A 14,623-nucleotide genomic window follows, 5' to 3' on the forward strand; every position below is an offset into this window, starting at 1 on the left:
ATCTTAGAGGGGTTGATTGTCAGGAAGTGCTGGGCACCTGCTGTCTGAAATAAATCACACCTCTTTAATATCGGGCCCTCCAGTCCTATAGAAGCCCTGGGCTCCCAATTCTCCCACCCCCGGCTCTCTGGAGGGTTCAGATGTTCCCCGAGGTCTTCAGAAAATGGTGGGTTACCTGTAATCATTAAATGGGACGTCAAGAGCTGCATCCCAGGCCGTGCATTTCCCATCATCCAAGCAGCATCCCTGGAATCCTCCAGCCCCTCTCCCTGCCCCGTCTCCTGCTGAAACCTGTCAGAGTTCCTTTCAGCCCCAGCATGCCTTGCGCTCCACCTCCTGTCTGCATGGTGCTTACCCATCATACTTTGTTGCCGTGGCTTTCCGACATCCCGTGCAGAGCTAACCGGTCTGGGTTTTTTTTCCTCCCCTCTGCAGCAAAAGTACATCGCCCAAGTGCTGCAGGATTCCTCTCTGGAGGGCGATGCGCCCGAGTCCGAGGAGCAGGGGTCCCAGGATGAAGAGCTCATCAACCCGGATGGCATGAACGACACGGATTTCCAGTCGTGTGAGGACAGCCTGATAGAGAATGAGATCCACCAGTAGCAACCCCGGGGGGCAGGAGGGGCAGGGGAGCCCCGGGAGCCGAGGCGCCCGCTGCGAACGGAGAGAACCGAAGGGAACGAGGAGCATCTTGAGGAGGACGTCGGCCCCTGCTCCCTCCCGCCTGCCCTGGCTGCTGCCCAAATGCTCATTCCAAGGGCGGGGAGAGGCCGTGCATCAAATTCTCCATTCCCTGCTTCCCCCACCGCCCCGTTCCCTCTCATTCCCACCTGGGCGGGTGAGACGGGACCTGCTCTTACTAGTGACTTTCTCTGACACTTACCGAGACCATGAGACCCCGGGAAGAGGGAAGGAGGAGGAGGAGGAAGATGACTTTAACCCTTGCTGCTTCCTGGCTGGGGGGAAGAGGACCCAGGGACAGCAGAAGCCTGGATGCTTTGGGATGGCAAATGTTGGGGGGAGTCTCCAGTCTCCAGTGGGGACTCGGGAGGGAGCCCCCTCTGCCCTCCGCATCTGGAATCTTGAACACTAATAATTTATTAGATTTAAAAGAAAAAAAAGCTTTAACCATGGTATTGCAACCCCAGCTAGTAGTGGGCGGCTGTGAGCCCGGCAGCTAGCAATGGTCCTAGCCACGGGAGGAGCAGGGCTGCCCTTTGCCCTGCGGCTGTCTCTCGCACACACATGTGCACAGCCCCTGGCTCTGTGGGCACAGGAGGGCCACGGTCCGGTTTGTGTGAAATATAATGCCCTGGGCCCGCTCCTGCTTTTCCACAGGCAGCCCAGTGCCAGCGTCCCCACCCACCTGAGTTGGGTGGGGGTTGCCTAGTGAAAGCCACGCTGGGTTAGCAATGGCTGGAGAGCAGAGCTGAGTGGCAAGGGAAGTGGGAGAGCCCCTCGCAGGGCGAGGGGAGTGTAGGGGCTACCGCGGATGCTTACCCTAGCCAGCCTGTAGGAGAAGAGGGGTGGCAGCCCCTACCCCTGGCACGGCCTTTTCACGCCAGTCGGACCACAGGAGCAGGGGGCTCACCGTGGGGCATGTGGCATTGTTTTAAGTGGTGTTTTTTTGTACATTTCCCCCTCCCCCCCTTTAAAATAAAAAAACTGACACCCAGCTGCTGCAGTCGCCCCCTGTGCTGTACTGTGTCTGCACAGCGGGGCCAGCAAGGGGAAGGACGGGGTTCGGCTTTCCCTGACGACTGGGACTGGGACTGGGCACTGAACCTGGGTGCTAACAGGTGCTGGGGCTTACCCTGGTTCCCTGGCCTGGGGACAAAGCCCTGTCTGACCCCTCCTGTGTGTTTGGGCCCCTGTCGGCGTATAATTGTAGCTCCCCGTCCCTATGGCTCCGGCAGTATGAGCAGCAGCCTCTGCCACCCCGCTTCCCCCAGCACTGGAAAACCAGCCACTGGGAAAGTTTGATCCCTCTCTTGTGAACCTGGTTCCATGGGGGAGCGTAACACGCTGCTGTACGATTCTCGTGGGGCATCACTGTCTGCTGGGCTTCTGGCTTCTTCTAAAACCTCCCTCCACCCCTTCGCGCCACACCCACGCTAGGCTGGATTTGCATCAGGGGCTGCGTGCCAGCAGAGTGGGCAGCACAAATATAAAATACACCTCCCTGCTGGCAAGCTGTATTTATTTTCCCTTGCTTCCCTGGCCCTGCTGCTCTGTTCTTTGCCCGTGGGCCACTGCCAGCTGCAGCCCTGACTGCACACCCTGCATGGACACTGCTCCAATCAACTGCAGCCGGGGCAGGGCTTGGAGCCCGGCGGGTGTATCAGAGCCATCCGGAGCAAGCTCTGGGGAAGGCAGTAATAATCTGCCTTGGTCCTTTGCTAGCAACTTCCAGCCAGGAGCTCAAAGCACTTTATAGACACTAATGGATTAAGCCACGGTCCTCCCCCCGGAGAGCAGTCAGAATCATCATCCCCATGTTACAGAGGGGGAAACCAAGGCACGGAGCAGGGAAGAGACTTGCCCAAGGTCACACAGCACGTCCATGGCAGTTGGGAATAGAGAGCAGATGTCCTTTCTTTACCCTGCTCCTCTAATAGGAATCCCAGACCCGGAGGCAATAGAAGGACTTGCTTTCTAATGGGGGAAAACACAGGGATGAAGGGCTCTGACCCTGGCTTATTCTTAGCAGCTAGGTGATGGCTGGAGCATGTTCTTCTGTGGGAGGGTGGGCCCTGTGGGGTCCTCAGGCTGACTTCTCCCCCGCTCTAGGGCTCCCTGTTGAAATGCACATTGTCTGATTTCGATTGATAGCCTGACCGGGGAAGAAGATATGAAGCACAGGGCTCTCCCTGCTTGTGTCAGGTGGGGGAGCAGGGAGGATGCTAGTCTCTTGGCTCCTTATTCCCATCTGCCCCACCTCCTGTGCCCCAGTGTGGTGGTCTGGCTGCCATTGCTCTGTGTGTGTGGCTGTTGGACACAGCCCCTGGGGGGAGCCATGGTCAAACTGGCCCTGTGTCCGTGGCAAGCTGTGTACAATAGCCTGTATATATTTGTGTAAAAAAGAAAAACCAGAACTTACCAGATTTCCAGTCTCTGTGTAGAATGTGTCGGCACTGGCTGGGTGACGCAGAGCCTCGGCCACTGTTGGGGATAGCGGGTTCTGCTAGGAGCCGAACCCAGAGCCTCAGGTACCACATGTGGGGAGGGCTCTGCCCAGATCCTCGGGCACTGCATGTGGGGTCGGCCCTGCCTGGAGCCAAAGCCAGGAGCCACAGGCACTGTGTGGCAGGGGGCTCTGCCTGGAGCCAGAACCCAGCACCTGGGTCGGGAGAGGGGCAGGCTCTGCCTGGGGCTGGCACCCAGGACCATGGGTACCATGTGGGGGGCTCTGCCTAGAGCTGGGAGCCGGCCCTCGGGCACCATTGGGGGTGGGGGACTCTGCCCGGTGCACACCAGCCCAGCCTCGAAGGTGACCCTTTCTCCCCGGTTAGTGTGCTGACATGGCCCCAGGAAGGCAAACAGGCCTGGAGCCACATGTGTTCCAGGCCCCCCAACCATCTTCCTCTCTGTGCCCAGGATCGACTCGGACTTGCCTTCCCAGAGCCCAGCCTGGGTTCCTGGTTGCCATATACTGAGTCCCGCCCTGTCCCGCCCCTGCTGCTGTCTCGGATTTGCTGGTGCACTGAAGCCCGCTGGCTCCCACAGGGCCTTTTTCCCTGAGAAAGCACAGGAGTGGGGTTGCACTTGGGGTCCCCCACTGATGGGGGGACTTTTGTAAGGGTCAGTGGCCCCAGGGTGGGGCCTGTAGCGAGAGCCCCTTGGTGGCAGCATGCGGCAGGCTCTCCTCTCTTCCTGCCTGAGCTGTGGGGATGGGGAGCTTGCTGATGGGGTGACAGTCCAATAACCAGTGATGTGGGGAGCATGTCAGCTTCAGCACCTAGGCCTCCCCTGCTAGCTATGGGCTGGCTCCAACATCTCACCCTTTCCTGTAGGGAGACAGAAGGGAACCCAGGGCTCTGAGGAACGGGGTGTGCGTGGCCGGGGGCTGTTAGTTACCCGCTCTCTCTCTCTGTGCTCTCAACAGCCCACTGTCCCCTCTCTAGCTATAGAGAGAGGGTGGCTTTTGCCTTAATCCTCGCTTTCCTCAGCCCCTTGACTTTGCTGCCTCTCGAGCAGGCAGCACCGGGCACAGCTTCTGCACTCCCATGCCTGGAGTACAGCAAGGGGGAGCGGGTCTTCTGCCGACTCACCATTCAGACAATCCCACCTGGCAGGCAGGGCCCAGCTGGGGGTCTGACTATGTGATGTCAGCGGGGCTGGGTTGGGGGCAGAGCTGAGATGGGCGCCGCTTGATCATCTTTCACAGAGGGTCGGGACTGGGAGATAGGAACAAGCTCCAGGGTACAGAGGGGGTGACAGATTGGGGAACCTTTAAGGATCTCTAGGGATCCGGTGCTAATCCCACCCAGGTCAGCGGTGACCCACAGTTGGTCTCCTCTGACAGCTGTTCAATGGCCCATGTGTGAGATGAGTTGGCTGGTCTCAGTCCAGATCTCAGTGGACAAGTGTTCACCTCACATCTGGCACTGACTGGCTTCTGTGTTGCCAGCCTCAGCACAGAGACCAGGATTGACTGGATACCTTGTAGAGTATCCACCCATTCCCTGTGTGTCTGGCTCCAGGAGTCTTAGTCCAACCCCTTTTGCCAGCTCTAAAACCCCCAATGCCCTGCAGCTCTCCACCCCACAGCTGGTGGTGTCTTTGCTCTGGAATCCACCTGGCCAAGCTGGGTCCAGATGTGAATGGGATTAAGTGTACCGAGTTTATCATCCTCCTGGTGGCAGATGCTGGGCTCACATGGTGCCTCTGTACCCTCCCAGAGTTGGGTGGTGCTGTCTGTGGCATTGCAGACTCCAGTGACCACCTGTCCCAGCACACACTGTTACTCATTGGGAACCAGATGGCCAGGTTGCATCCTGACACTTGTAATCTCTGTGGGGGTATCTGTACAGAAGACGAGGAAGGCTGCAATGTGCAGTGAGACAACTGTGGGGCTCCTGCCAAGCTGCCACTATGACCCCCTGGCTAGGCAAAGCGTGCACACGCTTGTTGTAAAGCCCATATACAGTGTGACCAGTATTTCTTGGCAATGGAGAAGCAGCGTGAGCCTCTAGTCCCAGCCTGATCCTGTGAAGGTGGGAGGCATGTAGTATCTAAGCAGCACGGCCCTGGTTCTTGAAAACATGGTTAGGTTGCAGAGGTGGTTGCTTTTCTTTGTCTTGTTCCTGGTGCGAATGCTGTGAAGTGTTTTCCCTTGGCAAGCCAGTCCCCCATGTGCTGTGTTGTAGCTGCTTATCCCACTGCTGGAGCAGGGGAGGACCCGCTCAGCACCTCCCTGTCCCTAAGCAGCATAGCTGTGGGTCAGAGCCAAGCGCTAGATGTAAGCAGTGAGCGAGGGGCCCTGAACTCCCCACCTCTGCCACCACGCTGTGGATGGCACAGGGCCAGCACAGTGTTCTGGCTTGGCTTCGATGTCATGCTGATGGTGACACCGTGATGGGAGGGCCCCACACGGCACCTTGGGAAGCAGCATCCACCCATGAGAGCCAGAGGAGGGACTGTTCCTCCTGGTGCATTGCACTGGAATGTGGGAGGCAGCCAGAGGTCAGGGCAGAGCCAGCAGTCAGGAGTCCTCTGGATGCAGAGCTCCAAGGTCCATTAGGACATCCCTGACTCAGGCTGAGTCCCTGACTGTGCCACGTGTCCTGCACTGGCAGCTCCCCCATCTCCCGGGGTCACAGCCATTGGGGATGGAAGGGCGCTGGCTGGCCCCTTCCAGCGGGGCATAGGCAGCAGTGTCCCATACCCCCTGCTCAAGTCAAGGTGGCAGGGCTCCGCTCAGTCTGGTTTCCAAAGTTGCGGCTGCTGATGCTGCCTGCTCTTCACTTGGGGAGGTGATTTCCCAGCCTGGCATGTCTGGATGGGGCAACTTTCTGCCTCGGCTGCTGCGTGGAGGGAGGAGCCTGTCTCCCTCTCCCATCATGGGCTCTCTTCTCTCACTGCCCCACATGCAGCCCTCTCCCTCTTCTTAGCTCCTGCCTCTCTTTCATCACAGTCTCTCTCTCCTACTTCTTCCCTCAGCACTTCAAGCCCCAGACCCCAAATGGGAACAGCATCCCTTTTGCCCTCTCCCACAGCACCCAGACTGGCAATGGGCACTCTTCTTTTGTGCCCCTGCTCAGGGCCCTGAGCTGCTAGGCAAGAGCCAGGCCCTGGAAGGATCTGAGCTGTGGCAGGACAAGGTGCCGCCAGACTGATGCCCTGTTGACTCCGGCCTACTGGGCTTTGAAGCTTCCTCACCTCTAGGAATATTTGAATCAGACAATATGCCCCCATCCCCTCTGCTTCTCAGTTTCACCTTCTCACTGCCTATGGCCCAAGGTCCTTATGCCCCAACACCACATCTCCTGATCCATCCCGGTCCGGCACTGCCCCCAGGGCCCCGCGAGCCCACCGCTGCATGCACACAATAGCAATGCGTGGCACTGCCAGACCATTTCACCAGCTCAAAGTGGCGCCAGTGTCGACAGGAGCAGCCCCGCAGGGCTAACGCAGTTGGGGGCCTGAGGTGCTGCAATAAAGCAATAGCCTGTTCAGTGGAGAAATCAGCTGGGGTGGGGGTTCCGCTGTGCCTGGGTGAGCAGCAGGCCTGCTCTGTGCCCGGGACAGAGTATCGCTTTTTTACAGCCGGGGGTCTCAGCATCTGCTCTGCAGAGAGCTGTCAGGTCACTTGGGGCTAGGGCCTCCTTGTCTCTGGCTGGTACTACAGATCTCCAGACTCTTCATTGCAAATGAAACCCTGGGGCCCATCAAAGCAGACAGCTGCCTCCTCAGAGGCTGCTGCTACCCAAGAGAGAGGTGCCACTCCCTGAGACCAGAGCCACCAGGAGGGGAAAAGAGGATGACGCAGCTGAGCAGCGCAGCGTGGAGCAAGGGGAGAAGAGGAGTCGAGCTGGGCAGCCCTTTCAGGTGAGTAGCAGAGAAGCGAGCTGTGCCAGGGAAGCACGTGCCAGGGACAGTGCGGGCTGGAGCAGATGGGTGGGGGGAAGGAAATGAAGAGCAAAGGAAAGCACCAAACATTTTTCTCTCGAGACATGGCCCTGCCCTGTGCTACCGGAACGGGGACAGTCACACATGGGGCAGGAGCCAAGGCTCCTTGGCAGGCCCCTGGGGGCTGGGCTCAGCAATGCCAGCTCGCAGCAGCAGAGGGCGCTCATGGAGCAATTATGGGGCCTCTGGCTCTAGCTGTGCGGAGGGCAGATGGCAGGGTCCTCGCCCGCTTTGCTGGGGGTGGCCTGGCTGCTCTGCTCTGCTCTGCTCTGCTCTAGCCCTCCTGGGCACAAGAGGATCCAGGCCCTGCTCTCGCCCCGGCCCTTCCGGGTGTGGCACCAGCCATAGCTGATGCCTGACTCATATGGAGGGCTGTGGCTCCAGAGAGAAGCCAGCTGTCTGTCACTAGAGTACGAGGAGGAGAGGGCTGGGCTTTTAAAGGCACAGGGGCCTTTCTGCCCCTGCCTCTGCCGTGAGGCACTGTGGCAGGGTGGGCCCAAGTACAAAAGGCGGCTGGGTGTTTTGGAGCTAGCCCTGGCCCAGTGGGTGACCCCCGAGAACAGAAAGGGGTCCCAGCCGGGCGTTTGGGGGATTCTCAGGAGCAGGGATGGCCAGGTTCTGACCACACCCTTGCTCCCATGGCAAAATCAGCTGCTCCTGCCCTCAGGGGAAGTAGGCTGAGGCCCAAAGGGGTGAAAGCAAAGATCCTCCACTAAATCCAGCCCGCGCCAAGGGAGTGCGCCATCCCTGAAGTTGTGACCTCTTTACAGCGGGGCTGTATCTGCCCCGTTGGGGAAAGTCGGGGGGGCACGAGGGCCCCAGTACACCCTGCGGCGGTGTGACTGCCCCGGGGGAGCAGGCTGGAGAGGCAGCGATGTCACAGGCCAGGGGTTCACTTCACTATGTCACTTTCACCCCATGACCTTCTCCCTCCTCCTCTCCCCCCATTCTTAACTCTCTCTCAGCCTCTGCGGCATTTTCCTTCCTGCAGCAGCTAGTTCTAAGGTACCAGGCCATCGCTGCCTGCTTTAACCTGTCACCAACAGGATATGCTCTAGTCCTACCACCTAGGCAAACCTGTCCTCCAGAGGAAACCTGCTCCCTCTCTCCCATCCCCCCATCAAGTGGAGGAGGCTAATCCTTTCACAGACACTGAAAAAAAACAAACAGGAGGCTCAGGTGAGCTTAAAGCAAACAGCGAGCCAGAACTGCCTCTGCTAGGACTCACCCAGCCACATTTGCTGCCCAGTCACCTAGCCTAGCAGGTACAGCCCCCGCTGCGTGCCCAGCACACACAGCTACTCCCAGCCCCACGCATGGTCGCCCCACATGGCGTGCACAACCCCCCCTTTTGCACTTCCCCAACCCCCTATGTGTTTGCCCTGCACACCCAGGGCTATGCACAGTGCTGGGCATGCTCACTCAGCACTCTTGTCCTGCATATATAGCCCCCCTTCCCCAGTGCATGCGTATCTACTCAGGTGACAATGCCATGGGCAGCCCGCTGCACACACGTGTGCACCCCCGTATTTTCCCATAAAGCTGTACATGCAGCATGCACATGTGTAGCCAAACTCCTTTTACAGACCCCCACCCGTGTGCAGTACCACACACCTCCAGACCCGTGTGTGCAGCACATCCTTCTCTCCTACAGGCCATGACAATGGGTGTGTGCCTTGTCCAGCCCTTCAGAGGTGTCTTGAGGGAGAACACTAGGTCCATTAGCTCCTAGCCTATCCTGCAGGGGATCTGATCCCCAGGGCTTAATTTGTAATGAAAGAGGTGCTGGGGCACAAGCAATTGTTTACATGCCTAACTGGTGCAGCAAGACCAGAGATGCTGGAGCTATGAACTGCCAAGCCTAGAGGTGCTGGGCTCAGCCCTGGCACAAATCAAGCGCTGCTGGTTCCACTGAGGGGCATTATCAGCCGTGGGTGGGCTGCTGTCTGAGGTAGGGACCCCCTGACTCTGGAGACGTGGCAATGCCCTTCCCAGTGCTCCAGAGATGGGATGCTGGCTGGATCACCGTTCTTCATGCAGCGCCTCCAGGGCACTTCTCAGAAACCTGCCTGGAGCTGGAGTTTCCCTATGAAGAGCTGGGAATGATCCTGTTGGCTTAAGGCTATTCTTGAAGAGCAGAATCTCTTGGTGTTGGGGAAGCAAGTCCCAGTCCTGGGACATCCCAGGCTGTGCAAGAGGAGTGTCCTGCCATTGGAGAAAGAGCAAAAGAAGTTATTTTCACACAACCTGGGTGCAAGAGGCATAAGTGATTGTGGTGAGAAAGCCTTTCTCAGTGGGAAGGAAGAAGGCAGCAAGCCCCAGTGGCCTGAGCATGGGAGTGGGAGCCAGGAAGGCTAGGGTTATATTCCTGATTCTGTTATGGATGTGTTTTGTTGCCCTCTGCTTCAGTTTCCCCATCTGGAACTTGGGAGGATGATCCTGAGTGCTCTCATGTGGGGAGGGTGTGAGGTTAATTAACATTTGCAAAGTGCTGTGTGGTTGGAATGCAGGCGAGAAAGGCTGGGTAGTGATTTGTGTGCCCTCTGCTGGATGGAATCAGAACTATTCAACTGTGTGTCATAGACCTACACTATTAATGGAGGCTCTCCTTCACGCAGGGGTTAGATCCTCTGCTTTTGGATCCGGGCAGGCCTGAGCCTCTACCTCAGCCCATGGCAGAAGCCAGGCTCTGAGCCTTCGGCTGATCCCAAGGCCGGCCCCTCTGGACCCATCACTGGTGCACGATGCTCGCTTTGGAGTAAGGATCCCTTTGGCTGGCTTCTTGGGGAGTCGAGGCTTTTAGTGCAACCCCCTCACCCCTTGTAGTAACAGCCAGGAGTGCTGCCCTGACGCAGCTGGAGGTTGGAGCAGGATCTGCAGCTTCCCTTTGACCCAGAGGGCACACAGGGCTGGGCGAGCCCTCAGGCAGCGAGGAAATCCTGAATGGGGGCAAGGACGGGGCGGCCTGGGAGCCTGACAGCAGCTGCTGTGCCTTTAACTTCTCTGCCCATCCCCCCCGGCATCGCTCAGACTCAATCTGAGCTGCATAGTCGGCACATCCTGCGAGCCGGGCCAAACCCCACCTTCCTCTGTGCAGAGCCGGGCTGGCGGAGCGAGCTCCATCCTCTGCGGCAGCGAGCGGGGCCCAGCACCAGCGCAGCCCGGGAGGCAGAAGAGCGGGAAGTGAGCGAGTGACGGTCCCCCCGGGAGCAGCCCGCACAGTAAGTCTCTCCCTGCACTTCTCAGCCCCGGCGGCCAGGCTGGGATCGGATTAACAGCTCAGCGACGAGAGGTTGCTAATTTCGGTGCTTCCCCGCCCAGCCCAGGCGCTCGCCCAGGGCCTGCCTGGTAGGGAGGGGCTGGTGGCAGGGAAGGGACCCTGCCTGCCTGCCTGCCTGCCTGGCCACTCGCTCTCCCTGGCTATGGCAGCTGCTTCTGTGTCTCGGTGACAGGCTGAGGTGAGTCAAGGCGCTGGCACCTGCCCATGGCACCGGGATCTCCTGCCCCCCCCAGATCTCTGGGTAGAGGAGTGGGGAGCCGCAGGGCTCTGGCTGGGAGTCTGTGCCCCAGGCCTGGAGTCCCCTCCCGTAGGAAGAGTGGGGGTGAGGGGACCCCTCTCTCTGTACCTGGGGGGGCAGCAGTGGCATTTTCTCTTTGCCCCCTGCGAGTGTCCACCGCATGTGCAAGTGGAAACCGGTCTGGGCTGCAGCCAGCTGCTGTGCTGCACCCGGTGCCTATGAACCAGGCTGGGCCGGCAGAGGATGTGGGTGCTCAGCCTCAGACTTGCCTTGGGTCCTGGGCTGGAGGGGTGGGGTGGCTGTGCTCTGTGGAGCTGCCCTGGGGTGCCAGCCTAGGTGAAATCCTAGGGGGAGTGATCCCTAATTCACAGTCCTGCACTTCCCCAATACACCCTGCCTGGAAAGGGACCTCTCGGTAGGGGCGGGTGAGATGGGCGTGGGGAGTGTCCTGCCTTTCTGAAAGGAGGGGTTGCTGAGAAATGACGTCCCTGTCCGCCTTGGCTCTGGCAGCAGATATGCTGCAACACTGGGGGGCCCTGTAAGTACCTAGATAGCCAAGGTTGCAGCCTGCGGTCCCTGTGGGATTTGGGGGCTAACACTGATCAAGCTGGGAGTTATGTGATGGGGGGGTGGCGGCTAGTGCGGTCTGACTGCTTCTTGGTTCCCATTCCGTGCTGTTTACAGGAAATATCTTTCCTGCTCAGAGGCTCTGCGCTGGGCCCAGCGCCCTCTGGGATGTCCTCCCCCTGCACGAGCACCTCTGAAGACAATGCCTTTCCCTTTGCTCTGCTGAGGTGTAAGACTGTGGCCCTGGCAGGTTTGTGGTTACTAAAGATCCCAGGGTGTTTCCCAGGAGTTGGTGTGAACTCCCTTGGCCTGGCCAGATCCCAGCCTGGGTAACTGTGCTGTGTCTTCCTTTAATCCAGGGGTTCTCAAACTGGGAGTCAGGGGGTCGTGAGGTTATTATGGGGAGGGAGGGCGGTCGCAAGCTGTCAGCCATGCATGCTGGTAAGGGTGGCATGGCTTGGGGGAGGCCTCACTTTTGAGGGAGGGTTGTCACAGCCTGAAATATTTTCAAAGGGGACCCAAGCAAAAAAAAAAGTTTGAGAACCCCTGCTCTAGTCCTCCTGCTGTTTCATTTGGGTTCCTGCCTTGAGCTCCTATGTGTAATGTTACTGTCTGGTGTGTTCCACCCCAGAGGTGGCTGCACTTTGTATTATATGTGTGAATTATATGTCGTTTGGGCTTGGGCAGTGAAGGTGGGAGGGAAGGTGCTATGCAAATCTTGGTAATTCTTTATGCTTCTCTGGGTGTGGTAGCCAAGTGGGTCCAGGCCTGATTTGAATGAGACACGGTTCCTGGGCTATTCTGTGTGGTCTGAGCACCCATCCTGGCGGATGCTGGGGCTCCTCATGGAGTGAGCAGGGCTCAGCCATGCACAGCAGTAGTCCAGTCCTGGGGCTGCTTGTCCTTTTTCCTTTCACTCTCTAGCACTGGAGGAGTTTTACTCCCTTCTCCTTTGGGTGAGGCAGGCCTCTGCCCTGATGTCATTACCGCAGAGATGTGGTATACTCCCAGCTCAGGCAGGGATGGTCACCAAGGTGCTTGTCGTGTTGCAACAGGCCTTTTATGCAAATCTGGAGGGTTGGCATGGAGCCAGGCCTTCGCTAGATGCTTTGGCCCCACTCTCCTGCCTCAGCTGCTGCTCACATTCAGGAAGCCGTGACCAAGGCATGGGAGACGGCTGCAAAAAATAAGGCCTGCAGCCACCTCGCACTTGGGGGGCAACCTCTGCAAGCCCAACATCTTCAGTCCTGGGCGACCTGGTCAATTCAGCAAGGAGCCTCCCTCAAATGCCTGGGGACCAGCAGTGGTGGGAACAGCTGGGCACTCGACTGTGTGTATGTGGCATCCCTGGTTCATGGCAGGAAGCAAAGGGATCTGGTTTTCCACCCGGAACAGTCACCTGGGTTCTGTACGGAGCTGGACTCCTGTGCACTTGAATAGGGGTCTGTCTTCTGGGTCACCCTGCTGTCAGGTGTCAGCATCCATCTGGGAATCCCAGTGCATTGTTCTGCTCAGCGTTGATGTCTGTTCCCACCTGGGGGTAATCAGCATCTCTAAAAGAACTGTCCCCGGAGTGGTGGCTGGGACTGGCGGGTATTGTTGGTGATCCAAGAACTAGGTGGAGGCCAGTCTCCCCTGGTGCTGGGAGACTGAAGAAGCCATGTCCTGGCACAAAGGTGGAGCGGGGAGCGGTAAGACTAGCCCTACTGTGCAGCGGGGGAAACTGAGGCACAGAACGGTACAATGGCCTGCCCATGGTTGTACAGTGAGTCAGTGGCAGAGCTGGGGTTTGAACCCAGGAGCTAGTGCTTCTTCCCTGATCAGTAATGGTTGCAGTGTGTGTGTGATAGGGCTCCATCTGGGCCTGACGTCGCCGGGGGCTGAGCGAAGACAGAGCGGGTGTAGGGTTTGTTTGGCTGCTGGAGAGAGGCCGCTGGGGATTGGAAGGGCCTGTTAGTTTGCATAGGAAGGAACAGGAAAATCATCTTCTCAACCAAACAAACTGGTCAGCTGTGATTTCCCCCAAAAGCCTCGCTGTGCTGCTAGCGTGTGCTGGAACGGCCAGTCACCGGTTCCGGGTGGGGGAGCAAGCTGTCCTAGCCATGCCATGCTCTGGGGCTGGCCCCCCGCCGGGGCTGCAGCTGTTCTGATACTTGGCACCGTGCAGGACTGGAGGGAGGGAGGGAGGGAGCGAAGCAAGGACTTCGAGAGAGAGCTCAGGGCTGGAGTCAGCCCAGGGGCCATTGCGGTGTGGTCAGGGGACTGCTTACACTGAGGAGAAGGCACTGCATCCAGAGATGGGGAAACACTATTGGGTCCCACCCCATCCAGCTCCCGGAGATCAGGGCAGCGCTGGGCCACACAGCACCTTTCTAGTGCCTGGCCAGCCTCGTTCTATATTTCCTGGCCATGGGGCTTCCCCCCCTTCCCCGTCTCTGTGGTGGCAATTCCCCAGCTGCGTCCATCTCTGTGTTGGAAAGGCTTTCCTGAGATTCAGCCTTAATTCCCACCCCATCCCTCCTGGCTACACCCCGTGCCCCTGGGGGTCCACAGCCTCAAGGATTGCACATGCCACTCCCAGCTGTCTCTTAGCCAAGTTACGCAGACCTAGCTCTTCTGACCCTATTGCCTTTCTCTGAGCTCCTTCCAGCTGGCTGCCATCTTTGTGAGGAGGTCCCCGATACCAGAGCCTTCCCCACCCACCCCAGGCGAAGCCCATGGAGGGGGCTGTGATCTAACTGTTGTATCGGTGCAGGATTTGCCTGCCGGTAGAACAGCCTATGCCTGTCCAGAATCAGTGGCAGCCCTATTTTGTTCTGTTCTGTTCTGGTTCTAGAGTTGTGCCCATCACCATGGTATCTCAGCACCCTGCCCAAAAGGGGGTTTCCCACCCGGAGGTCTCCAAAGCGTCTGAATGACCCTCAAACCCCATGCTGCAGCTGTGCTGGGGAGCAGGCTTTCTGGCTGAAGTTGTATTTCAGGGCCCTATTGGCAGCAGTGAGTTTCTGGGGGCCTGTTTTCCAGAAATCTGCAGAGCCAGAATTGCCCTGTGGCATCAAAGAGATGGATGCTGCCGTAGGGAGTCTGCCGGGCACAGAGATGGCCCTTGGGCACCCCCAGGACGACAGTGGGCTTGTGCTTCTCTGAAGCACCATCCAGAAATGTGGCCCTTTTATACCACAGCCAGAGCATGCCCACACCCATATCAGCGCTGCACAGGCCTGCCGGGGAGGTAGGAAAGAGCCCGGCTGAGCACGAGGAGGCTTGAGGCAGGGGAAACCACAGGCAGGAAGCAAAGGCAGCACAGATGACTCTGCCTAGTGTTCTGCCCCACCCTGCCAGTCAGAGCCAGGAGAAGCTAGCCAAGGAGCTTCCTAGGCGGGAAGGTGCTCGACTGGTACCCGGAG

The 14,623-nt window shown here is 58.5% G+C and overlaps 2 protein-coding genes across 7 annotated transcripts in view; both read left to right on the forward strand.

Moving 5' to 3' along the window:
- Positions 1-3,104, forward strand: part of TMEM63B (transmembrane protein 63B) — a 95,114-nt gene extending 92,010 nt beyond the window's left edge. For all 6 annotated transcript variants that reach the window (XM_067564721.1, XM_067564719.1, XM_067564722.1 and 3 more), the window contains one exon: positions 436-3,104. In XM_067564721.1, the coding sequence (XP_067420822.1) occupies positions 436-603 (168 nt within the window). In that variant the 3' untranslated portion in view covers positions 604-3,104. The remainder of the gene's footprint in view (positions 1-435) is intronic.
- A 7,116-nt stretch (positions 3,105-10,220) lies between these two features.
- Positions 10,221-14,623, forward strand: part of CAPN11 (calpain 11) — a 30,061-nt gene continuing 25,658 nt past the window's right edge. Inside the window, exon 1 of the mRNA XM_067564729.1 lies at positions 10,221-10,352. The gene's annotated coding sequence lies outside the window, so the exon portion shown is untranslated. The remainder of the gene's footprint in view (positions 10,353-14,623) is intronic.

This window comes from Emydura macquarii, unplaced genomic scaffold (assembly GCF_026122565.2).
Source record: "Emydura macquarii macquarii isolate MOO-44397 ecotype Brisbane River unplaced genomic scaffold, CSIRO-AGI_Emac_v2 contig_2676, whole genome shotgun sequence".
NCBI lineage: Eukaryota > Metazoa > Chordata > Testudines > Chelidae > Emydura > Emydura macquarii.